Source organism: Phalacrocorax carbo, chromosome 7, assembly GCF_963921805.1.
Source record: "Phalacrocorax carbo chromosome 7, bPhaCar2.1, whole genome shotgun sequence".
In the NCBI taxonomy this organism is placed as follows: domain Eukaryota; kingdom Metazoa; phylum Chordata; class Aves; order Suliformes; family Phalacrocoracidae; genus Phalacrocorax; species Phalacrocorax carbo.
Genome location: NC_087519.1, coordinates 22,787,440 through 22,814,302, shown reverse-complemented (window position 1 = coordinate 22,814,302; position 26,863 = coordinate 22,787,440). Strand labels below are relative to the sequence as shown.

General features: G+C 39.6%; 1 protein-coding gene and 1 pseudogene across 1 annotated transcript; one reads left to right on the top strand and one right to left on the bottom strand.

Annotated features, from left to right (window-relative positions):
* Window positions 1–1,013: 1,013 nt before the first annotated feature.
* Window positions 1,014–26,559, top strand: REC114 (REC114 meiotic recombination protein). The gene is made up of 6 exons (XM_064456875.1): window positions 1,014–1,209; window positions 1,660–1,749; window positions 17,352–17,435; window positions 21,526–21,738; window positions 23,565–23,627; window positions 26,367–26,559. Exons 1-6 carry the CDS (start codon window positions 1,039–1,041, stop codon window positions 26,526–26,528), a joined length of 783 nt encoding a protein of 260 aa, XP_064312945.1. The 5' UTR covers window positions 1,014–1,038; the 3' UTR covers window positions 26,529–26,559.
* On the bottom strand, window positions 14,497–16,982 carry LOC135314160 (ELAV-like protein 1; annotated as a pseudogene).
* Window positions 26,560–26,863: the final 304 nt, after the last annotated feature.

The window sequence follows — 26,863 nt, the reverse complement described above, 5'->3', positions numbered from 1 at the left end:
TAGTGGTGACTGGCATTCCCAAATCCATTCAGGTCCCTAGACTCTCAGGCACGTCTTCCTGAATGGTAATTGGCTCTTTCCTGCTCCCTCCCTGCCCCCCTCAATGACCTTGACTCGCTAATGCACATTTTTATTGTTAATAGGCCAAGATACATACTATAAATTGAATACCTGAGTGCATGAGTCATTTCACCATCACTCTTTTTCTACAGAAAGTGTAGCATTACATAATTCTAGGAGCAACCTAATAGCAGAGGGGAAGCAGAATGAGAAGGGAGAGAAGTGCAATTCCATTAATCCAGCTGTACAAACATGGGCTGGCTAACAACAGGCAACACACACTGAAGAGAGAGCTGCTTTTCAACATTTAACACAGCTCCTACTTCAGGTAGCATAAATGATCTGTTGAAGTTCTGTTAAGTGAGCAAGAACTGAAAAGGCAATTTAGGATTTAGGACAATTTCCCTACAAGGACTTGGACATAGTTCACCTGAGGAAGGACGCGCGCTGATACTGTGGCCAGCTTCCACAGGCATTTCACTGAGGACAGTAACGGACCGCGGGCTGCGCCGCCACCGCCTCCTTCGCACTGCGCAGCCCCGAGGGCGCTCCCTTATCCCCCGCAAAACGGCGGCCGCACCTCCCTTGGGGTCCCCGCTTCTCATTCCCTCGGCACCGCCGGGCGCTCCCGCCACATCAGTACACCCGGAGGCTGTTGGGTTAAGGGGGAGGCAGTAGCCGCGCTCCCCTCAGAGAAAGGGCACCCCTGAAAGGAGACAGGACGAAACCCAACGCTGCTGAGGAGAACAAGCACTAGCACAGCTGCTCGCGCCGTCGACCGCCAGAAAAAGACGGGCGCGAGCCCGAGCGCGCTACCTCATTGGCTCTCGTTTTTCTGCCGCTCGCTGATTGGAGAGCAATTCCCCCAACGCGCTCTCTCTTCCCTCCTATTGGCTGCTGCTTCCCGCTCAACATCTGCTTGTCCGCCGCCGGCGCCGGGCCTTTCCCGCTGCGCGCCGCGGTCCCCTCAGCGCAGGGATGGCGGTGGCGGGCGGGGGGCGCGCCTCCGAGCCGGGGCAGGCCTCGGGGCCGACTGGCGCCGGCGACGCCTGCTTCCTTGGCAGCGCCACAACGTGGCCCTTGAGGCGCTACGGCCGCTTCCTGCCCCCGACGGACTGCGACGATGAAGGGCAAAACACGTCTTGGAAGGTGACGGGCGGCGTGGGGGCCTGGCTCCTTGCTTTTGCTGTAACTGGCTGGTGTCTTTTTGCCAGTCCAGAGCTAATGCAAGAATCAGGAGTGATTTTGCTTCATGCGTTATTAGTGTAAACATGTCAACGATACAATAGTTAGTGGCCCACTTTGTTGTATTCCTTTCTTCGACAGTGAGCTGACATATTATACAATATAGATCAAGTTGGAAGAGTCCGAATGGTTATTTAAAGTAGTTAAATCTGTATATGGAGTTATAATTAGTTAAAAAGTTCTTAAGTGTGCCTCCTGTCTGTGGGAGTAGGGTGCAATTTGCCTTACTGAGAGGTAAATTACACACCTGGCTTGTAGCGCTGACCTTTGAAACCTCTTATTTTGCACTAAAAATAGAAAATGTAGATTCTGTGCTTATAGGGCTATATTTTTATTTTGTCTATCTTTTTAAAGGTTTTTGAATCAAATGAAGAGTCAGGCCATCTTATACTTACTATTGTTGTCTCTGGCCATTTCTTTATCTCCCAAGGGCGAACAGTACTGGTAAGTTTCTCACATATAAAGAATTTCTCCATTGTGCTAGCATCAGTATGAACTTCGTTTCCCTTCTCAGCTTCATATTCTCTCCCACTGAAAGGAAACTGCCAATTTTATTTTGCTTATGGTAATTCTCATGTGCTGCTTTCTTTCTACATTTATCAGAATACTAAATGCATTATTTCATACTGAGGAACAGCATTTCTTTTGTTGCTCTAGAAGTCTAGATTAAAATGTAGTACAAAGTTCTGCTGGTGTTGAAAGATATGCGTTTGGTTTTTTTATTATTCTTCTCTCTAAGAAAACAGAAAATACACTGTTAAGAAATAGATAATAATGTAACTATTGGTCCCTATAAGATTTCCTGTATGATCCAGCTAGTTTCTTGCCAATGACCTGTTAGTATTTTGGTTTTGACAATTTGGTTTATCAAAGGGTATGGGGTTTTTTCCTCTGTTGGGTAATGTGATCTAACATACATGTTGTATTCATGGAGACAAAATAACAACTCCAGAGCTGTGTCAACTGATTTTCCTGTAGCCTGTACATAAGCATAACCAGTTACTAAACTGTAAAGAATTTACAATGACACCAAAGAGGCTGACAGAAACACTCTGTCTAGGAGAGAAGGCCCATGCTGGAAATTGGATTCAAGTGTGTTTAGTGCATATCACTGATACTCGGTGATGATAACAAGTAGGAATTGGCTGATAAATATATTAGAAAGCTATTACAAGCCACTGGAAGATGCTGCAGTATTAAGATAACAAAGACTTTATTTTTTTAGTACCGAATATATATGAGAGTGTGTTGTAGCTTTAAATATGTATGAGCTTATAAATTAGTTTTTGCTGTGCTTCCTGAAAGGTCTTAAACTTAGAGAAACATCTTGCAAGTATAGGGGAGAACCAAGGATACCCTTGAATTTTTTTGGCCTGTGAGTGTGTTAACAGCATTGAATAGATAATGAATGAACTAACAGAGCTGTCAGTCTGGATACCCCTCATACAAGTCATGGTATTTGGCTCACATATTTAGTGAGGAGAAGCTGAATGTTCTTGGGCAAGGTAAAAATGGAAGATGGAAAGCACTGCAGCAGTGGTGTTGAATAAGAAAAAGGGGTGGAGTAATCAGAAGTCTGGGTAGTAAAAAGAAACACAACTGAAATGAGACTTGCTGTTTCTTGCCAAATTCTGCTTCAAGTTAATCAGTGCAGAATGTACCTCGCAGGGGCTGCTCCTGTTTTCAGTACCCCTCACTAGTTACTGTTTAGTAACTAGTAGACTTACATTACTGCGTAGAACATCCTTGAAATAACCATGAAAAGGCCAACTGAAAGAAAGTTTTAATAACTAACTAAAGAGTAAAATGGCACAGACAAAAGCTGTAGCCCTTCAAAGACTGCGTTTGGCAAAAACATTCTGGCAAGTAACAATGGGCAGATAAAATTGTGCTGTCGTAACAGATGAGTGCAGGAAGTATAATAAAAGCTTCATAAAAACTTGGCAGAGAAAAGCACTTTCTTGTGGCTCTTGGTTTAGTGGCTAGTGAAGCTTACAGGCAGCTGCTTTGCTTGAAATGTGAGATGAGGAATTTCTGAGATCTATTGGGTCTGTTTCAGCTTCTGAGAGACACTAAGATATTACAGGAACAATCGTAGCCTAGGAATAGTGCAGAATAGAGGTGGAACAGACATGCTTGGTAAATGTGACCGATATCTAATACTGAGAGCTTAAAAATAAACAAAAAAAGTTTGGGTGTTTTGTGGGTTTTTTTGGCAATGCTTCTATACCAGCCTTAAGGCCAACACCAACACCATTTCATTAAGTGTTAGAGACAAGGTATACTAAACTGGTGTCGTATGCAGTTTAAAACCTGACTGTCAATTCCTTTGGGTGCACATCTTCAAGCATATGTAATTGGGATTGTGCTACAGGTGTGTGCTGTGTATACAGAACTAAACTGGTGTGAACTGTACTGGTACAATGTGCCCTATGCCTGTTGTGTTTCTCAGAGATTGGATCAGTCGCAGTCCTCCCACCATTCCTCTTAAACATACTTGACTCACTGAAAAACCTAGCAAATTCCCAATCTGCTAGTTCTGAATGTGGGCAGGAATCTTCATAACTATGTGAGGTTTCCTGTTCACAAGGGATTTGGTCCAGCACATCTGGCTTAGCTTTATACTGCTTAGGCTTGTTCCTTAAGCACATGGCATCCTAGAAATACGTCCCTTTTCCCAGCACTATGCAAGACTGATATGCAGTGATAATATTTTTCTTCATGGGACAATCCCAATCTACAAGTGTCTTTCTTTAGTAAAGCAGCGGGTATCATCAAACAGAAAGGTGATACACAGGGATTGTGCTGAAAAAGGCAGCCCAGGCAGTGATGTTGTTGGCTGGTAGCTGATAACAGCATTGATATCAAAGTAAGTATGACCATTACGGGATCTCTGAATGGTTTTCCTCAGTTAGCAGGCAGGGACACTAGAAGCTTGGTATCATTGTCCAAGGACAGTTTACACCATGGTCTTTGGACAGAAGTTTTCTAAGGCCTGTTGACAACAGGAGCAGCTTATGATGCAGTAGACTCAAAGCTAGCCAGAACTGCATAGGCCACTGGTGAGGTTCTGCAGATGTCTTACTGAGATCCCATATAACAAAAAAGTTGCAATACTGTGTGGTCTCTGTTATTGCTGTAGAAATAATCAGACTGTAGAAATGGTTAATCTCACTGGTTCTACCTCCCACTAGTTTCCAGCTCTCAGGAGCTGTGAGACATCTGTCACAATATTTAAACAGGCTTAGCTCAACTAAGTACATAGAGTTCTTTTGAAATTGTCACAGACCAAAGCCTCTCACTGGGGGTCCATTATAACGGACATTTTGTCACAGAGGGTAACATGAAAATTTCTGCTCCAGAGGCAACATATCAAGTTTGATAGAATGTGGCGATTGTTTGAAAGATTTAGCTTGTGTTTTTACTGTGTACGTTCATTTCTGCTTGCTGGCCCAGGCTACTGAGTATTTCCTTTTTATTGCTAAGGTGTTCTCCAACACATACGTGCTGTCTTACTCACCTGCATTGAAATTCCCTCTGAGGTACTTGCAGAACTTTTTCTTGCTCCGTAGTAACAGCATCCTTTAAGTTGTTGGTGTCTAGTCTTTTGATGTATCTTCAGATCCCTACTTTTCAGACCTTTTGATGTACTACAGGCTCCTGGTTTTGAGGGAACTGAGTAACAATTATAGTAGCTTTGTACCTTGTACCTCTGCATAGGAACACAGTGAGGCACAAGATATGCATCACAAGGACCCCATTTCCTTCTGAACTTGAATAACAATACTGTATTTTTGTAAAACTGTGGATGAATAATAAAGGGAATTTTTTCCTCCTCTAACAGTAACCCAAGAATGAACTGAACTGCTAAATCCAAGAATTCATTCAGTGGTGAATGTTCCTAACTTTTTTTTTTTTGACTGCAGCAGTAATGATAGAGTAGAAACCCTTGCCCTACCCCAAGATTTTTAACATGATCATCCTAGGTAATAGTTTTAACAAAAAGAAAGATTTCATCCAGCATCCGTAACAAAGAAAACTTATTAAGTGGATGGTTTTAAAATGGGTATTTTGGTTGTATGATATATTCTTCTCTCTTCTGGTTTAAAATTGGGATAGAATGTAGTAAAATCAGTGCATTAAAATATGCAAACTATCTTGATTTGTTCCTTCTAATTTAGGAAGATAAAAGTCAGAGTGCATCTGTTCTTCAGTAGTGTGTACATTTTACAGAAGCCAAAAAGAACGTTTTTAGCTGCCAGCAAGCTCTGCGTTATGCTGATAATACTGTGGGTGGATGCTTTTTAAAAAGTCCAGCAAAAAATCAAAGTCACATACTGAAAAGTGTGAACTTCCAGACATTAGCTGTTTTGTATTTCACATAGAACTTTTCTTTGTTCATTCATCTGCAGTGAACAGTGATGTTAACTGAACTAGTCCTTGCCTGAACACAGTGCTGATCAGCTTCGTATTTAGCTTTCCACTAAACTAGTCTCGGTTGGCCAACACGCTAGTGATAGCTCCAGTGTTTGCTCTCTTAGTGAGCATAGGCCCTACAAATACCTTTTTGGGATGAAGGCATATTTTGTTGTGTTGCTTAGTGATTCTTTTATCAAACTTTTTTCATGTCAGGTGATTATTTCTTAAATACTAAAATACTTAAACTATTTTCTGTAACATACTCTCCTGTCAGTGTGAAAACAAGAGGAGATAGCTTTTGTAGAAATTACTTGTTTAGTGAATCCTCTTCTTTGGTGCCTACCTTTCACCTACGTACAATTTTCACTGCAACTCCATTTGCACAAAACTGAGGTTGTGTAGAAATGGAAATCTTTTTCATTGATGGTTGGATTAACATGTTCCATTCTATGAAGAATATTCAAGTGTTCCTGATATGATATAAAAATATTTTCTCTATAATGGACGTATCTATGTATTCTCTCAGTCCTTTTTATTTTCTTAAAGCAGGAATGTTAAGAAACCTTTTCTTTTTCTTAAAGAATTCTAGCTATTTTTTTGCCAAGGGAAACTATGACTCTTCTGTGAGTAAGAAGAACATTTATAAAATAGTAATAAAATATTCACCTATCCTAACAATCCTAACAACCGGGGTTTTTTTAATGCATGGTGGACTACAGAATTATTTTCATGAGCAATAAAATAGTGGAATATTTAATTAATTCCCTTCTAGCAATCTTTTCACTAATGGAAGTTGAAATACTATTTTCTTGCCAAAAATAATGCTACTGCGTATGCACAGTCCCAGCACTTCTCAGCCAGGCAGATCAGTGAATACCTTGTGCTGCGTACACAGCTATGTGGTAAGGTGCCTTAAGTTTGAAACAATTGGTTACAATATCGGAGAATGCTCCAGAACTGGTCATTAAAGTAATTCCATGGTATTATAACAAATAGCTGTGGACGCGTTCAGTGTTTCCATCACTTTGCTCAAAGAAAACAAATTATTTATTGTAGTAGGTAAACTTCTGGGGAATGGGTATGGGTTCAAGATCACTTTAAACATTCTTTAATGACACTGCCAGAGACATACTTGAAACTATCTTAACAAGGAAACGATTGCTTTCTTTTAAAAAATAAGCTACTTCTTGTGATCAGCCCAGTCAAATGAAGAAGAGGGCAAATGGAACTTGAGAGCATAGAACATAAAAATCCTCAATATGTAATGCAAATTAAAGGGTGTTTTGGTTTTTTTAAACAAAGTTCTTCCTTTGGAATGAATTTATGTAACATATTTTTAGGACCTGTTTATGCTGCAGGGTTGCCTAACAGACTGCATATTTTATGGTAGAAAAATCTCATTCTTGCATACTGTAGATAATGGAATTTTAACGGGAGTATCTCAACAGCATCTCTGTCAGTTTCTGGCCGTGCTCTCAAGATAGATCGTGCTCTATTTACCGCAACTCTTATTTCCTTTTCCTCCTTTGAATCAGCACATCATGAAAATCATATTTTGGTGTTTTATTCAACACAATTAATTCCTGTGCTAGGATTCTTAATATGCTACAAATGAAACAAATTGAAATTGCGAAGAGGACGTATTTAATAGGATAAAATTAATCCAGAGTAATTGATTTGTGGCCTGATCTTTTAAAGTGTAGTCTAAATGTCCTTAGTTCCTTCCTGGTCCCTTCATGACTTCTAATTAGCTAACAGTGCTTAGGATACAGTAGAGTCTATCCTCATTAATTAGGCAAGCATTCAGCAGCCGTTCAGATGTTCTTGATGCTCTTTTTGCAGTGCCTGAAACTTACTCAACAAATTTTTGAGATGATATTCACAACAGTGCCTTGGGTAGACGGAGGTCCCTGTGCAATAAATGAGGACATTTGACGGAAACCTAGGGAAGTGAGCAGTTTGCTAATATTGCTTAGTGGTAGTCCTTTGCAAAGCTAGAGGAAGTTAGTTTGTTGGTTGGTTGGTTGGTTGGTTTTTTTTTTTAATTAAAGGTGCTATGATCACTATTTGAAAGAGTAGAAAGGATCTTAGTTTTATTGACTTACTCAGTACCGCAATTGTAGTTCAATTTCAATTTTAGTTTTTTATTTCAACATGTGTTGTTGACATGTTTGTGTTGGAAAAGCTGAATATCTTTCTGCATTAGCTTCCCTGTTTGTTTGATATAATGATACATTCCTGATGTATAACAGTTATGTGTTGGTGATTGGCAGCAGTAAAGAGTTTTAAGGGGTTCTGATCTTTACTTTTCTCTTCCCTAAATTCTTCTAAATCCAACTATTAGAATAGTTTTTAAAGAGTAGTGATGCCTATTTGTGAACTGTATTTACCCTAAAGTTAGAGTTTGATGTATGGTATTGATCTGGGAAAGTATATATTTTGTACCAGGAATTAAAGAAGAAATTGCTTAACTTGACTTATTAATGGGATGCCCTGAAGAGCTTTAGCCAGCTAAACCCATGCATGTCCAGTTTACCTCTGTAGGTCAAGTGTCATTGTTCGAAAGTATAGCTTCGGAAAAAAAATAATTTGGGTTCTCACTATGAAATATCAAGGTTTGTCCTGAGTTAGGGGCTTATCTTTGCTATTCACTCCTTCAAGGGACTGTAGTTTGTACCCATCTGGGGGAGTTTTTTCTAGAAAGGTGACACCTGGCAGCACATGCTCTTGCACCCAACACTTTGCACTTTGGCGAAGGTTGCCGAGTCCCTGGGCATGGTTGTCTCAAGGGTGGCTCTGTGTGTCCTGCATTTGCTACTTCATTTGGCTTTCCTGCCTCTGTAGAGACAGAGCACTTTGTTTAATGAGTTCAACCCTGATGTGTTCTTTTCCACAATCAAATAAGCTTAATAGCAAGATAGAAAATCCGGCTTCTAAGAGATTGGGGGTAAAAAAAAAATTGCATGAAAAAAGATAATGTAGAGCTTAACATCCTTTTATTCCGTATTCCAGTTAGCTTGCTGTCTGTCAGCCTTGGGGTTTTTTTCTTTGCCTTTCACCTCTTTCCTCTTTCACTTCCTATTCTGTATTCTACAGATCTGTTTGAGATGGGTAATGCTTACATTAAGATCTAAGTGACATACAGCACATGGTTTCTGCTATGTCCTTACCTTCCCAATGATGCTATACATGACACATTTGGATACTGACACGCAGAGTCGGGGAAGCAGAAGGCTGTCGCTGCAAAAATTTCCGAGCTACAAGTTGTCATGTTTGGGGATTTTCTTCTTTTTTTTTTTTTTATTTTTTTATTTTTTGGTCATGCTGGCACTCTACTCTCAACTCAGTTTTCAAGACAGCTCATACTGCAGGAATAGAAACTAATGTATTTGACCTTATTTAGATCTTGAAGAAAGATACGAGTAGGAAAAATTTCTGCTTCTAGGTGTGTTATAAGGTAATAATGATGATTAGATTGGAATTATGTTCAAAGTTTAATTTTCACAGCTTCTAACTTTAAGCTGGAATTACATTCTACAGTCATTAATGAAAGGAAGCCTTCAAATTTTATAGAATAAGCAATTTTCTAATTTAAGAAGTGTAAAATGGCAACTCACATTCTCTTTGGGGAAGGAAATGAGTTAAAAATTGGTATTTTTCAGATATATGTAAACATTTGGTTTATAATCTGTATGTCAAGTTTCAAGCAAACACTCATAAACAACGTTTTCCCATTTTACTTGGTTTTCTGAAAGCATCTCAGTTTTGCCTCTACTTTACTGTTCTGTATAATACTTGAATGTAATTTACAAGCTTTTACAGACTGTCTGCTCTCACATCCTTATTTTTACTGTGTCTTGAGACAATGCTTAGTAACAGTCTTCTCATCTACAATAGCTCTATTCTGTTGCAGGCTTTTACTAGATGTATTGACCACAATGCATAGATCCCTGGAAATAATACTACTGTTCCTTTGTTTCCAAATTAGTCACTTCTAAGAATAAACAAGATGTTCTTCAGCACAAATGTTAACTAATAATAGTACCTCAAATATTAGAAGTCAAAAAATGTTGGTATTTGTAACTTAACAAATTACACTTAAAATCTAGATAGCGAATATTATTTCTGAAAAGAATTTTTATTGTACCTTACATACTCAGCGTGGTGAGCAGATCCATGGAGCAGAGTTCTGGGTAGGGTGGCACAGCAACTGGGCGGTACCTCTCTCCATCTGGGGAAAAGGGCAGGTTGTTGAAGCCGTCCCTACTGGTTTTGTGCCATGTTGTATGAGCTCGCAGGTGGGGTGCTCAGAGCAGCAGAGTGTCTTACCCTTCCCCAGAAAAGTGCTTTTGCAAGTCTCTTCTTTTGCCCTGCAAAGGCATCATGAGGGGTGCTGTGCTAGATCTGCACCTCCATTGTGTCTTGGTTGCTTGGGAAATGATTGGATTAAGGAACTTTCACAGGCACCTCTGTGGAAACTAAGCACGGCCTTTGCAAGTAGATTGCTCTGTTTTCTGGGTAATTGTGGACCACTGTGCTACTCAGTCTGAATCAGAACGGTGCAAGCAGGATATTGTCTGAGGCCTTTAGCTTTTCTCTTCTGCCATCTTGCTTCAGTTATCAGACAGGACCACTTTGGCAACTATGCCTAGGATATTAATTAATACAATAAAATTCTTTTGATCTCATGCTGAACTCATCGATTCTTGCAGATGCACATTCCTAGTCTGTGGAATACCCAGCTAAGTCCTTAATCCATTGCATTATACAACGCATACGTTCATTCTGAACTGTGAACTCTGAGAACAAATGGTTTTATTTGCATTGCATGAGCCTCTTCTAAGCAGCAGCCAGAACTGAAGAATTGGTCTTTGTGTGTGGCATTCTGGGTTTTTATTGGTCTTTTTTAATACTGGTTGTAATTTAAGGGCAGAGTATATAAAGTTTGTTGCAAAAAGGAATTTTTTTTCTTCCTGAGCTACTGTTTACACATAGTTCAGTTTTGTTTGAAAACATCAGTCTCATGAATGACTAAATCCAAACTAAGTGATGTGAGACAGCATAGCTGAACTGTTACACAAATAAAATTTCTTAAATATATATTAATTTTCAGTTAAAATAGGATTGCATAAAGGCCTTGCAATCTAACATAAAACAGGTAATCTGGTCCTGTGTTCATATGTTGCCTAGCACCATAGGGTTTCTAGACGATACAATAAAAAAAAATCTAAATAATATGCAATGCATTCCAACATAGATCATAGGCCTCATTGTCCAGCAGCTTTTTGACGGTTGAATATAAAATCAGAACAAAAAGTGTTTCCCAATTAATGATGGACCAGATGGCTGTAAGGTTGGACCAGCATTATTGGCTTCTCTGCCTCATGGAAGGTGTGGTCATGTCTTGCCTGCTTCCAAAATATTTGGGAAATGTCATGTTTTCTGCTTTGGCTTAATTCTTCTCAGAGTCCTCCCTTAGATTTAGAGAGACTTAGATTTTTGTCAGAGACATGTGAAACTGTTTTTCTTTAATACAGTGTTCTTGCAGGTATGACCCTGGGGAATGACATAAGTGGTATCTGCACAGTTGAAGGTTAATGACCCAACTTCAAAAAGTGCTGCCATTTATATCTTCAAATTGTAAATTTTTGAGGTCTTATGTTCCTGCCCAGTTCTAGATTGCCTTTTGTCTATATTCCTGATTAATCTTACACCGCCACCTGTCTTTGCTCATGCACAATGCTGCTCAGCAACGCCCAACTCTGAATGTAAAGCAGGTATGGATGGTGCCTGCTCAAGGGGCACAGTGTGACTACAGCTGCTTTGTTCTCTGTATTTCTGGCAGTGTGGTAACAGCAGTCTGGCGGGACTGCTACTTTTTTCTTTGGCAGTGCATATGTCTAGAGCAGATTTAGAGACAATTCACTATCTCTAGAAAGACACAAATGGACTATAATCTCAATATATTGCCATGCAGTTTCCAGGATCTACCCCATGTCTAGCTCCTGGATGTTGGCAGAGATCCTCTTGACTTCAAGCAATGGAACAAGGGACAGATTTATTGTGGTCTTTCTTCTTCTTGCTCTGAATTCACTTAACTAGCTTCACATGCAGATTCATAACTATTTCATTGTTGACAAGAGAGAATTGTCATTGTTAAGAAGCATCTTATTTTGTCTTAATTCAGGCAGTTTCACGTACAGTCTAGATTGACTGAGGTAACATGGAAAACCAAGGGGAACAGAATCAACCTTCTTAACATGGTGCAAAATTGGGCTTATTTGCTGCTTAGAAGCAAGGAAAATCTAGAGGGTCCTGACTAATGACGATTACTGATATAAACAATGGAGTTCAATCTGAGTAGGTCTGCAGACCCAAGTTTGTCTAAAATATTCCCTCTCCTTTTTCAGGTAGCTTGCTTGTGCCAGATCAGCTCTGGGTGGCTCTTTGGTTTAGCTATTCTTAGTTATTTGTTTCTGCTTGGCAATATACAGTCAACCAAAGGTGCAAGGGGAAAGGAAGTACTTTCTGCTTTGTTCTTCAGTTAATTAAGCCTGAAGTAAACTAAATGTCAGTTAATTACATTTTTAGTTTGGAATCAAATAATTAGGAGTATATAAATAAAAATTCCAAATGCTGTTTATTTTTCCATCATTCTTTACCTCAGAAACAGCATATATAAAAGGATGACAACTTGGGGAACGTCAATAAAATAGTTGGTAGGAAAGTTAAACATTGGCTGCCTTTTATGATTTCTTTGCAAACAGTTATTATTTTAAGGAGACAACACTTGTTCTACATACATCTTACAGTGAAAGGAAAAACACTATAAAAATAGACTTAATATAGAAACAGCTATATTTAAGTAAACACAGTTGGTGTGTATCAAAAACCATAGTTATTTGAAATTAACAGAGTCAGCAGAAGTAGCCACAAGTTAAAGTGGCCTAGTGAGAGAATGGCCTGTTAGAATTGCTTCACTGTCAGCATTTTGGGGCTTGGTAAGGGAATCCAAGGAAGACCAAGTGGCAGTGGAGAAATTGCCTATGGCAGGAAGCACTAAGCATGTATTTAGGAGCAGACTCCAACACAAGTTCCTAGGCCAGTTGGTTGTTCAGGACTCAGCCTGGCTGCTTCTGCAGAGCAAGCAGTTCTGAACTGGCCAATGTGTTTTGAGAAGGTATGGGTATTCCCCTCAACATAAGTAAATTAAAGGATGTTCAACATTTACAGTTTTCAATGAGAGAAATAAGTCCTTATGCTGAGATGAAATTCACCTCATGTTAATTTGTGTTTATTTCACAAAAAGAAACATAAATGCACTTGGTCTACTGCATTCCAAACAGTGAGAACATTTACTTTTCAGATTATTTGTATAAACATTAAGATTATACCCAGTCTGGAAGGGACAGATTAAAAATATTTTTTTTGCTTTACACCTTCAGGTTCTACATATCCCATCTTTCTCTTCTGACTTGAAAGCCTATCGTCTGCCTCATTCAAACTCTTGCACTGGGTATGTCCTCTGCAACCAGTTGTCTACCTTCTTGTATGGACTGCAAGCTGTATCTTAAGCCTCTGACTTCAGTCCTCTTTTCCTCACTTGCTTCCTCAGTGGATCCACATGTACTAAGACCTCTTGGCAATGCATATGCACAATTAATGCAGATTTTTCCTGTGGCAGATGCTGCTCCCTTTTTCCATGATGTTGGTGTGACTAAAATTCTTGACTTCTGACATATTTCCTGCTGTGCACAATCACAGTGCTTAACTTGCTTGTGTTTTTCCATTTTCAGCATTAAACAATATTTTGGGGCTAAACTCCACACAGCCATGAATGTCCTTAGCCAAATTTCAGAGTAATATATTGTATGGTGCAATTGGAAATATGACATATGAAATGCTACTGATTATTATAGAAATGTTCTAACAGTGCTGTGCTTTTTTCCTAGCCTACTAATCTCATTTCATTCCTCAGGAATTCTCAGTCTCTTCTCAGTATCCTTCTTAGCATCCAGATTCCTTTACCAATTCCTGCAAGAGTAGAGAATAGCTCGGTACTTCCCATCAGTCGCACAGTGAGGTCTTCCTATTTTGACCCTGAGGCCTTTCATGCTGTAGCAAGTCCTACCTTGAGACATTTTGAGAGCACTCAGCACAAACAGACATGCTCGAAGTGACCGGGCCATCTTACCTGCTGTCAGGACCTGTATTTACAGTGCAGAAGGAAATGCTTTTCTCCTTCTAACCCCAATTTTTTGGGGAATGATAGAATCATAGAATCGTTAAGGTTGGAAAAGACCCTTAAGATCATCGAGTCCAACCGCTAACCTATCACTGCCAAGTCCACCACTAAACCATATCCTCAAGCACCACGTCTATCCTTCTTTTAAATACCTCCAGGGATGGTGACTCCACCACCTCCCTGGGCAGCCTGTTCCAATGCCTGACAACCCTTTCGGTGAAGAAGTTTTTTCCTAATGTCCAACCTAAACTTCCCCTGACACAGCCTGAGGCCATTTCCTCTCATCCTATTGCTTGTTACTAGGGAGAAGAGACCAACCCCCGCCTCGCTACAACCTCCTTTCAGGTAGTTGTAGAGAGTGATAAGATCTCCTCTCAGCTTCCTCTTCTCCAGACTAAACAACCCCAGTTCCCTCAGCTGCTCCTCATAAGACTTGTTCTCTAGACCCTTCACCAACTTTGTTGCCCTTCTCTGGACACACTCCAGCACCTCAGTGTCTTCTTGTAGTGAGGGGAAAAAAGAATGTTTATAACTGTTTTTTCTTTACAAAATAGAACTACCAAAGGACTTCAAACTATAATGATCTTTGAAAATGAGTAAGTATCTTGCTGCATTATAATGTCCCAGTAAGTAGTGCACCATGCATTAAATATTTAGAGAGAAGAGATTCAGTTTGCTAAAGTAGCAACATATATTCACTCTCTTTCTGGAGTTTCACTTTGACTCTGAAATCCTCCTGGAGTTTCTTTGAAACTCTTTGGTCCATTCCTATTAGAAAGTGGGCTTTAAAGGTAATGTTTCTAAAACCTTTGAATTTGACAACTTGGCCACTGCTCAGTGTAACTTACCTCATCAATGGTGTTAAAAGTTTTGCTGGCATGCTACTACTTACAAGATCTTGACTTTAAAAGGCCTAATCCTCAACTATATATGTAGTAATGAATATTAATTGATCAAAAAAATTTACTGTCAACTAAAACATTAGTATTTCTCAACTTTTCTTCCATACTACCGAGTCCAGGGTAGAGAAGGTCAGGGGAATGGGTAGGAAAAACAACAACATAAAAAACAAGAAAATGAATTAATTCAGCCTGATGTTTTTCAGAAAATTCCAGTTTTTGCAGACAACAGTCAATGGAACAAATGTTAGTCTCATAAGTGAAAGCATGCTTCAATTTTACCACCATCCAGAGGGTCTAGTTAATGCAATCTACTTATTATTTCAGGGGATTTTTAACATGTTTTAAATGAAATAACTTAAAGGAACTTAAAATTGGTCTAATATTGTGGGATTTCAAACATTTGAACATGTCAGTTGCATCCCAGAATATAAAACCTTTTTCACTTCTCATTTAGACTAAGACAAACACTTGTGAAAATTGGCACAATATGAGTTTTACACTAACAAAAATGTTTCAGCTTCTGTCACTCAATTATCTATTCCATACAAAAAGCATGAGCAAGTTATCTGTGGGACTTGTTGGTTTTGAAGGAAACCTGTAAGATTTTGTCCCCCAGGTGGTAGCCGTTAAGACTTGCTATGGCCATTGCAGCTTCTTCATAGTTTTTCATGGTCACAAAACCAAAACCTTTGCACTTGTTGGTGTTGAAATCTCTAATAACTTTCACATTGGTAACCACACCAAAGGGGCCAAACATCTGCCAGAGGATTCCCTCATCAGCATCTTGACCAAGGTTGTAGATGAAGATTCACCAGCCAGAAGATGCGTTTCCTGGAACATTTACACCAGAAAGCCCACTCATGTGATCTACACCCACAGGAGAGAACCTGAATCTTTGCGCCTGGTGATGCACTGGCCCTCCAAACCGTCTAGCTGGTGAATGACACAGCTGCGATAACAGTGCCACATTTTTGTTCTGGTTAGGATTGGCTGCAAACTTCACTGTAATGGGTTCGGAGGAACCTGAGGGTTTGTGACCATTGAAATTTGTAATTGCCTCTTCTGCTTCTGACCTTTTGTCAAACTGGATAAATGCGACCCCTCTGGACAAACCTGTAGTTTGATCCACAAGCACACGGGAGTTGATGGTGCGTCCAAAACGTGAAAAAATATCTTCTACAGCTTTTTGTGTCATTGATCTTGGCAGTCCACTAATATATAAATTAGTATCCTTGATAACTTCAGAACTTGGGCGAGCATCGGAAACCTTGATAGTTTTTGACTGAAGTCTGAAAAATTCAGTGTATTTATTGCTCTTTCAGCATTTTTTGCAGTAATGTAAATCACAAAGCCATAGCCTAAGCTGTGTCCTGCAACTTTGTCCTGAATTAAGTTTTGCTGTCTTACATTCTGGAGTCCATCATAGCAGGTGTCTGATCAGCTGCGTGATACAGTTTGCCTTTGGTTCAACTCTTCAATTCTTGCTAGACACTGCTGTTGTAAAGCTCAGTTAAAAATCTACATGTGATTGCTGCAGGAGTCTATAAAGGCAGTGCCAGCACATTAAGAGAGCAGTGTCTTACCAAGGTGACTTCTTGTATCAAAATAGAATGGCAGAAGGTTTCCCAGCCTGGACCTAGGTAAGATGGACACTAACTCTTGCAAAAACACCCTGCTGGTGGTCCAGGATGGACATGCCATGTGGTTCTTGACCTTTGGGACACCTATGAAAAGCAGCTTATGTGAAAAGCTGTGGTCACTGAAAGCATTATGAGTTCGGATAGAACAGGTAGGTAACTTCCTCCCTGCTCTTAAATTTGCTTGCGTTTTTTTCCACTCTAAACTTTGGTAACTAATGACTCTGTGGCAGTCTGTGGAGTACCTTGGGAGACACAGTCCATTGCCTTGCAATTTTTATATGATGTTTTCAGCTTCCTGGGGCTATTTTTACAGAATGCTGTGCAGTCTGTTTTGTTTCAAGAGCCTGACAGTTAATGCAACTGGAGTATAAAAACATCTTTATCCAGTTATCAAAGCTGCTTCTTGTTTACCTGAATTCCATCTGGAGAAAATGCCTCCCTGGGCCTTAGATAAACCAACTGCAGTCCCATTCTTCAGGTTTGCCTGCCCTCTGCTGCCCTCTCAGGCAACTTCATGGGATGCAGAAGAATTTAAAGGGTTCTGCTGTAGCCGTTTTATTATGCGTTTCACGGAGACTTTCATAAAGTGCACAAATATAAACATAAAATATATATGAAAATTAGAACGTACCTTGACATAGTGTTATTATTGGAGCTACAGGTTCAGATTTAATTCCTAGTGTGGTGAAAATAATATTTTTGGCAGTTGTTTGACAGATACAAAAGTTGATGTGTGCACACAGCTAATCTTCATTAGGGATGAAATTACATCAACTAAGTGTGTACTTCTGAGTGTTGCATGTTTGCTGTGCAAGTAGTTTGTGTTCTGCTTTATTGCAGGAAGGCTTTTCATTAATTGATTCCCACAAGTGGCTAAAAATAGTAAGAAGAGCAGACTGCCTACTGCTTTGTGCACAGGCAAAGGTAAGTTGAGTTGCTTTTAGTATTTTTAATAGCCAACACTGTTCCATATAAGATTTCTTAATGTTGGATAAATTAAACCAGGAGTTCTGAGATACTGTAAATTGTCTATATAAATGAAAATACTTTTTTTTTACTCTAGATACTAAGCAAGAATGGATTAAATAATCTCAATGTGTTTTGTAATTGCTAATACTCAAGTCTTTTAAGACTGCTTTCTGAGAATTAGCTACTAAACCAGCTAGACCAGTATTTATTTTAGAATTTATCTGCCATGGCTAACGATGAAAAAGATTAAGTGATTCTTTTACATCTACAGAAGCATACTACCTATGAGTCACACTTTGTTTTGGCAAACAAAGTATCTAATCAAACACTTAGCCATTCTCTGGCCCCTGACACCACCTCAGTAGTGGCAGGCTAGTGATTCAGGCATTTGGCATCAAGGCAATGAAAGAGACCTAGGTTTCTGGTCTTCCCCTCAGATCTCATGAAAAACGGTTGGTTAGCCTTTAAATGATTAAACAGCACTTGCTTATTACCAACGTATGTATAAATCCGTTTTCTTGGTTCTTAGATGAACTCTGAGAAGTTTCTTACTCATCTACACTGAGTGCTCACCAGGTTTTTCAGAAACAAAGCCTGTTTCAAAATGAGAAGAGCTCTCCCTTCTCCACTCATAGTTTCTAGGCTTTGTTGTTTCAGCAGAAACAGCTGCCTCCAGTTTAACTATCTCTACTTGCCAAGGGAATTAGTCTCGTAAGTTAGAAACAGGAATTTTGGCAAAAGATTGAGCCCCTTGTTCAGTAGCTGCTAGAGACCGGTTTTAACTCTTCGCCCCATTCATAGAACTATTAAGGCATAAAACCATCTCAGGTATTCCAGGATGTTCTGGCACTCTCCCTGAGAGGAACTCTGGGATAGGCTGGGTTATTATAATCGCAAATAATAGCGATATCCAGAATAGTTGAAAACTGTAAATTCCTGTTTAGTTTTATTTTTATCTTTTATCTGATTTCTTCTATGAAAGATGCATAAGTATTTCTCCACAGGATGTTACAAACCAAACAACATAGTTTGCAGAGAGGAGAATGCCTTGCTAGTTGCTAGATAAAAGCAGATGTGAAGCAAAATAAACTTTGTTTAAATATAAGGACCCATCTTGTTTCAGAATAAGCCTAGTCTAATGGTGGCACTAGGAACTGCATAAATATCTTAAAACTGTTTTAAATTCATGGGTTGTGCTTGCCTGAAATCAAACCACCTTTGCTCTTTGATTTTTTATCAAATTCTTATAAAAGGTGGAGTATCACTGAAGACTATCGAGCTGTTGCAGTGATTAGTTTTGATGAATCAGTATTAGATCATCTGTTTCCTTTACAGTTAATGGAACCAGTTCCCCAGCACAGTGTTAAGGGATTCTGCTGCATCTCACAAGGAACAAAATCAGTGTCACAATGGCTTTGGGGCTTGAACAAAGCTCTGAGGGACAGTTCAGAAAAGAAGGAATAGCAACATAGCCTTAAATTAATTTGGTGCATCTAAATGTTTACTTACTATAAATTCATATGACTTAAACTGGATTTACTGGCACTGCAGTGGTCCTGTCACACAGTTTCCCTACTTTATATCCTGAATTGTAGCTGAAGTGATTCCTTAAATGCTGTTAGTATATATAGCTTCTGTGCTAATATTCAGAAATATTTTTAACACTTCAGGAAGCCAGCCACACCACGTAAGGGATTACGTCTCAACCCTGCTAGGCCTAAGTAAGGAAAAGAGTTAAGCAAACTAGGTTTTCAAAAACCAGTTCTTATATCTGAGTGCACAGGGCAACTAAGGGGCATGGGCAACTAAATATTACACCATTACTTCTGATTTACCTTGTACTCCTTGTCTTTTGTAAGTCATTAGTATTGCATTTATAGCAAAATACACTAATTTCTTAAGAAATTCAATTTTAATAGGGTACTGTGGGCTCTCTGCTAGCAGAATGGGTTTCAAAACTATATTTTTGAGAAGCTTAGTGTTAATATACTTGAAGGAACAAGGCATGTAGAGGAGATACCTGATGCAGAACACTATTGAAACTCAGCTGTACCAGTAGACATTTTATTCAGTGAAGAACGTGAGTGTCCAATTCTGAAGCCGTACCTGTCAGATGCATGCTTGTGTCTTACGCTTAGCTGAAAGAAACAGCTGCATGGCTGTGACTCCACTTTATACTGCTCCAGCTTTAGCAATCACTTTTCTCACATTAGTCTTAGTCTGTATAAAAAATTGTTATATGAAATAATCTGTAAACAGTAGCAAGACAAATATTCTTTTCATTGCGCTCACCCCCTGGCCCCAGCATGGGAAGAGGTGCAAATCTGATGCTCCAAGTGACCTCAAGGTTCTTTAATACTTCAGCTCATGTGTGGTTCAGGTGTTATTGCCCAGTACTCAGTTTATGCTAAAACTTGACACCATCTTGGCTGATTTTGAGCACACTCTTTCTTTCCATAAAGGAAAATGTTTAATTTACAAAGTCTGTTGTTGTTTATAAACTGCAACCTTAAGTATTTACCAGTCCTTGTGAAAAAGCAGAGGGCAATATAAATAGCTCAGGCTGAAAATTGATTTGGGGATTGTAGGAGTAACTAAAACAAATGTTATTTGAAACTCTCCAAAAGGAATTCAAATTAAGATGCAAGTACCTTTCTGTCATTTTAGTGAGAACTCACATCTGGCATATCCACAAATCAGTTCTCGGCTATGTGAAGCTGACCCAGTTAAGTTGACATCTTAGTTAATTAGAGGAAATATAACTGGGCACTGGTAAAACGAGTGCTACAGCTCAAATTATTTTGACATTTTTTCTGCTTTAAAAGGCACCGAGACAAGCTTTTATGCTTACAATGCCCTAAAAATCATTTAATGCAATGCAAGCATCTTAAAATAACATGCATGTAAACATACAAGCTGTCATGAAGAGCTGGCTCATCTTTGAGACAAAAATTTTGAAAGATGTCCTTGTATTCCTGTAATCAGCAGTTGAGCAGCACGTCTAGTCATTAAGGAAAAAATGGTTTTGACGTTGAAATCTCCAAAAGATAAAGACCCAAGTAAGCTAGATAGGTCCCAGGAAAACTTTTATAGTACTTTAACTGTGTTTTATATTTGAAAGTTCAAGATCAGACTGAAAGTTCCATTAATTCACTCCCTAAACAAGAGCATTCAATATGTACCTGCCTTCCATCAGCTGAATGTGCTTAGGACAAGCTTATCATGCACAACAGACTCTTTAGGTCTCCATTTTCAGTGCAGCTTCCTGGACCTCAGGTACCTTTAAAAAAAATCTATTACGATACAGCACAACAACCTATACTAGGGGTCAGTTCTATCTAGGTGGTTTTTTTTTTTAATCTATTTCAAGTGTTATTTCAGTATTTAAAGTAAGGCATTTGAGTTCCTTGCACTCCTAACAACTGTGTTAGCATCTATTCAGGGAACAGCAGCACTCAGTTGCAGCGCCAAGCTGAAACTGTATGTTTAGCTACCCACAGGCACACCAGGCAGGTAGGAAAGGCTGGGTTTGATGCAGAGATTAATGTAAATCCTGAATGGATCACACAGTTCCCAGAACTTTTAGCTTAGATTCCAGAGTTAACTACTTCTTAGAGTAATTTCATTTTTTGATACAAATAAGTGTTCAGGGTTGGTATATCCTTACAGAACACTATTTGCAGCAACAACAAGAAAATAATTTCCTGGCTATACTACTAAAAACTGTCATTATGGCAAGGTTTCTTCACTTGGCTAGACCTCTAATTAGTTGACAAGTGGCTCTGCTCATTTACCATTTTCTTGTGGTTTGGTTTTTTTTTTTTTAATTGATTTTCAAACTAGGAATAATAGTCTTCTGATTTAGCAGCTGGGATGAATGAAGATACAGCTACAGCAGGGAAAGCTAGTTTCTTTGTATTTAAGTTGGTGCAGTGATCCAAAATTTATCGCCTTCTTCCTAACTCTGACAAATAGGAGTTTAATTAAATCAAAATAGTTGGAGGGGATTCACGGTTAATTTAATTGCTCTTTGGCTTTTGAGCAGAATGAATGCCGCATGTTTCGTGTTCAGTTTGGTGGAGATTCAAAGGAACAGGTGCTGGGACACTGCTGTGGTTGTGTTCAGAAACTTGCGGAGTACATACCGGTTCAAGTAATGGATGAACAAAGCCAGCAGCTCTACCACAGCCTCAATCAGCTGGCTAGTGCTGAAAATCAAGCGAAGGACACTGAACAACATGCATCTGTACTACACATAGTAAGTATGTGAGAACATATAGACAGAAAAATAGGATACTCAACCATTAGCATTAGATCTGTAAGTGACAAATTTTACTTCTGAAGAAAGTTTTTTGCAACTGTGAGACCATCTGTACGGAATACGATTTGGGACACCCAAGATTCAGTTTTTGTGCAGCAAAACCTAGTTAGTGAATGGTGCTCCAGTTATTCAGGAAGTCAGCTGCTGAAGCTGGCTATCGTCTTCCTATTTTCTCAGTGTGCCTGAAAAGTCATTAATGGGACAATGCTCAAAAAAGGGGTTCTAGCTCCTCAAGCTTATTGTAATATACCTCAGAGCAATCGGATGCCTTTGTTTTGACCCCTAAAAGGTCAAACTGAGCTTAACATACACATTTCATGTTACCATAGGAAGAATATTAGCAAGCATGTGGAATGAGATTTACAGGTGGAAAAAGATTGCTCTGGGGTTTCAATTTTTCCTTAGCTAGGGACCCTGGAAACGAACAATTTATGCAGAGCTCAGGCACACACAGCAAGTTACTAACCATTAAAAGAAACAGCAGCAAAGGCTACAGCCACGTGATATTTACCAATTCCCAATCTGATGGTGGTATGGTTTGGAAGACTTAGATGTTTTCTGCTGAGGTTAGTGAAGAATAGGGGACAGAGACTGAGTGTCGAATACTTACCAAAAAAACCCAAGAAACCCTACGCCTACAATTTCATCAGTGTGGCTTTCATCTGAGACTGCTGGGAACGACTGGGTGGACTTTGAAAAAAAAACTATACAGGCTAAGAAAATGATTGTGGTCACCTACTCCTGTTTTGCTGTGTTAATAGTTGTAAATACAGCAAATGTATCAATTTGAGTTTAACCTGACACATTCAAAAGCTATTTCAGGGTAGGAACAGAAAGTTTCCTCTCTCCAAGACAAAGACCTAAGGTAACTGGAAAAGGCAAAGGCAGATAGTGTTTCTGAGGGTGACTAATTCTTAAATATATACTCCGGAGTATCTAAAGGATGACATTCACTAGCTTTAAAAAACATCCCTACAGCTAACTTAGCCGGGGCACATGATAAAAATATCGGGACCAAGACTGAGTCCTGAAAAAGGAATGTCAAAGCTTTCAGCTATGTAATTTTCCTGATCTACTCCAGGAAGGTCCTACCCTACTGGACAGTGGAATCATATTTGGTAGAGAAAGCGTGCGTGTTGGGGGGGAAGTACATTGCTAGTTTGACTTGCACCATTTCCACAAAGGCATATGGGAGACCTTCAACAGCTGATGCTCAAGATTTATTGTTTGTTCTTTAAGCAGATTACCTATACTTTGGGCTTTGCTCCTTTCCCAATAAGCTAGAGCAAAGAATGAAAAAGTAAAGAAAGTATTTCATGGCAGAATGCTATTGAAAACTAACAGTCATACCATTGGTATTAATAATGCTCTTTTCTCCAGAAGTTAAGACTGAAAACCTTGCTCAGAAAATAGAATTGGGAACTTAAGCCATCTTTTCTGTGATGTGACCCATGGGAAGGAAAAAAGCATGCTCCTGGTGAGCATTCATATGCAGCACTTTTTAAAGTTACTTCTAATAAGTAGTTTAAGTTACCTTAGTTCAGAGATGACAGCTTAACTACAGCCCCGTTATTTCATGTCTTTCATTTCTGAAGACTTGAGCAGATGTGCATTTAGGTTCCATAAAAAGATTCCTTTTTCCTGCATAAGGTAGCTGAGCACATTCTCTTCCTGTTATCTCTAAAAATGGAACTACTTCCCTTCTTGCACATACCCACACTCTGCTTGGTAACAAGCCCTTTTTTGCATTTGATATTTTCTAGCCAGATGAGCCTCTAACAGATTCCTGCCTTGGGGAAAAAAGATCTGTAACACAGCTAGCACAGGTAAGAAAAAAATAACCTAATGTTTAGATCCTGTAACTGAATCTCTCAGGCATGGAGAAAGAGCAAGCTATCTCACCTGCTGTAAACATCCGATAAACGCCTTTGCCGAACACCAGGCTGCCATCATGTGCAGTGACCTGCAGCTAGGAAATAAGCTGCAAAACCAGGTATTTCATGGCGCAATTACACCATTTGCATGAAAACAAACCATTTCGTCAACAGCAAACAAATACCCAGAGGTCATGTCCAATTAAATGGCTCTGTCACTCTTGGACTCTGCAGAAGTGACCTCTGATACTTTCAGACTTAAGCTAGGACTGCAATCATCCTTAACCCACAACAAAAGATCCCCTAGTTCAGTTGACTGCTTCACTGAGGAGTCCAGGGTAAAGCCATGTTTAAAAATGTCTGGAGGTTAACTGTTGCTTGTTTGCTGTGCAAATTTGGGACTGTACAGAATCAGATAGTAGAGGGGAATACTCTCTCCAACCTCTGTTTTTGAGCAGTTGCTTCTATGGGTCTTCCCTACCCTTTTTCCGTATCTACGGGATGATCAAGTCCACATTTCTTCACACCAGTGGTTTAAGGGACAACCCCTATGCTCCCTATTACAAATCTGTCCTCTCAACCCCCAAAAAAGCCCTTTAAACACCTGTTCTCAGAAAGTAGAGTTCCCTGTACTCTCAGTAGCAAGAGCTGCCGTTTCAGTCCCCCCAGTTCTGTTACTGTCCTTGTACAATGCAACACGATGGCACCAACAAGTCAGAGCAATCACACAAGGTAGTTTGCCTTTTGCAACTGTGTTTTTCATGACCAATCTCTGCTTTAAGAAGCAATACTAGGAAGTGTAAGTTAGCACCAACATTATTAAGAACAGCCTAGCTTCTGAAAACTGCAGTTCTGTGATCCCTGTATAAGGTGGGAGCACGATGCCTCCTTCAAAAAAAACCTTTTTGCCAGTGAGGACTATTTGCTGTACACATTCATCCCTCTCACTTGAATTACTATTCCCTGGCACAAAGAGACTCCTTGTTGGAATAGTTTCCTGCATCTTCCTCTACTTGTTAGTTACCTTCACACAACTGTGCTTTGCATTGGGATCACACATGCACTGGCGATACAAGGTTTGCTCACAGCTCAACTTCTTTTCCCCACTTGACCTTCAGAAACACACCCTTTCAGCTGGTGCTCTGGAACACCTGGGAGTTAAATTTCTCTACTTCCACCCCTTCAGGAAGCTAGCAGAAGCGGTGGTTTTAAGCATTTTCTTACAGTTTGGGTTTAAAGATCTTTTTCTCCAGTCAAGACTATGGTGTGACCCAGGAAAAGAGTAATACTGCAACATAAACACCAACAATAAGATTAGCAGAAATTAAGGGTTGGGTTTTTTCCCCATCTCACAAGACAGCTATGCTCCAGCTGTCAGCACACCTGGTCTGTCTGCCAGTTGTCTAGTACTGTGTTTCAGGTTCAAGGAGCAGAGCTGGGGCCTGACTGAACTGAACAGCAATGCTGTCTTTTCCATACGGAGAGGCTTGGCTTAGCCAGTGCCTCTTGTATCAGCACATCAAAAACAAGGCCAGATGAGGCTTTTGAAGTCTTGTTTTGTGGGGAATTTTTTTTGTTGTTTTTTATGCCAGACTAATAACCCCATTTGCCTTGGATTACCTCTGTATGTCACACCTACCTCAAAGTAGTGCTTCAGTGACTTTCTTTGCTTCTCTCCCATTCAACATATCCAAAAAGTATCTGTAACTGATGCTGAAGCTGTAATGACTCCAGCACAAAGGGGTAAAGAAAGTAAAAAGCCGAGTAGATGGTGAGCTCTATAGAACATTTGCAGCCCAAATGATGGAAAAAATTTTGGTGCGAACAAAATTAACACATAGTATGAATAATGTGGTTTACAACAAGTGGCAGCCCTGGCTGCAGTAGGGCCTTTCAACTGTGAACTTACTATTTCTTTAATGTAACTTGCATCCAACAGGATGTTTTAGTTGAGCTGCTTCAGGTTGTTGCCATAACAACAGCAGTGTGAAAAGTGCTCAGGAGTCGCCCAATAACCTACTGCTCCGTTAGGCCTGTGCGTTTCTCCAGCCTATCTAATGGCTGACAGCAGCATTGCCTACAGATGCTGGGAAGCAGTCAGGGCTTCTCAGCCTCAGCGTGTGATGTTGTACATCTGCCACTTCGCTGCCACTAGTTTTACACTGAAAAGTGACCTGGTGCACATAGTTCACCCGCTGCCAAGGGAAAAAGCTGGGTGTGGGTGCATGTGTAGTTGTGTGTTAAAGGGGCATGAAAAGGATGTTTTAATTCCTAAAGCCCCATCATCTACTTCTAAAAGACACCTTGCTAACTTAAGGGCTTAGAACTGCAATATGTGGTCATCCTTACACAATTCACGTAGCAGTATATAGGCCCTGTGCAGGATGCTTTTCTCTTAACCAGAATGGATATTCATGAGGAAGCCACGTTACCCAGGAAGTTGGCATTTCTGATTTAAACAATTGCAAAGTCATGAAAAAGCTATATTTGAATCCAAGGTAGGTATCAGAAAACATGACATACTGAAATCACAGCTCATGGAAAGTCTTCAAACAGCATTAACAAGGCAGGTGCATGTTTATTAAATACTGAAGGAAAACATTGACATAGCTGGATTGTTACAGCATCCATGTAATGTTACCTTTTATGTCCAAGATGAGCGCAACACCTTTGTGGTTTTTACTTTCACAGTCTGTTCTGAAAAAGAAGTTTGAGCTCCCCCTCATGTACCGGCATTCCACGTGGCATGCACAAGAACTGGGGCCCTTCATTCGCTTATGTCTTATGGATCAGAATTTCCCGGCTTTTGTGGAAGATGTGGAGAAGGAACTGAAAAAACTCACAGAAGGTTGAGAAATACCAGCTTATTACCACTGGAACCATGCTCCAGGACACCCAGTGTTCAGGATATGCAAGCTTAATTGCAATTAAATACTTGAGTCTCACAAGGTTTTTTTTGTCAGTGTTTTATTTTTAAAAACAGGTGAATCCACTTTTTATACATCATTGCACTTCAACAAATACACAGAACACAAGTTCATGCATCTACAGTTATGCACATCATGAGAACCCTGTTAGGTCTATTTCTACAATCTTTAAATCATGAGAAATTACAGTGTCAAACTAAAGAGTATAACTAGTTGCATAGAATATCACCATGCTATAACATTTCATCATTTAACAAAAAA

Bases quoted from the DNA above. Each gene is read 5' to 3' on its own strand.
- REC114 (XM_064456875.1), top strand. From the start codon at position 1,039: ATGGCGGTGGCGGGCGGGGGGCGCGCCTCCGAGCCGGGGCAGGCCTCG. The intron at 1,750-17,351 runs GTAAGTTTCTCA...GCTTTATTGCAG, and splicing joins CCCAAGGGCGAACAGTACTG to GAAGGCTTTTCATTAATTGA. The intron at 21,739-23,564 runs GTAAGTATGTGA...GATATTTTCTAG, and splicing joins ATGCATCTGTACTACACATA to CCAGATGAGCCTCTAACAGA.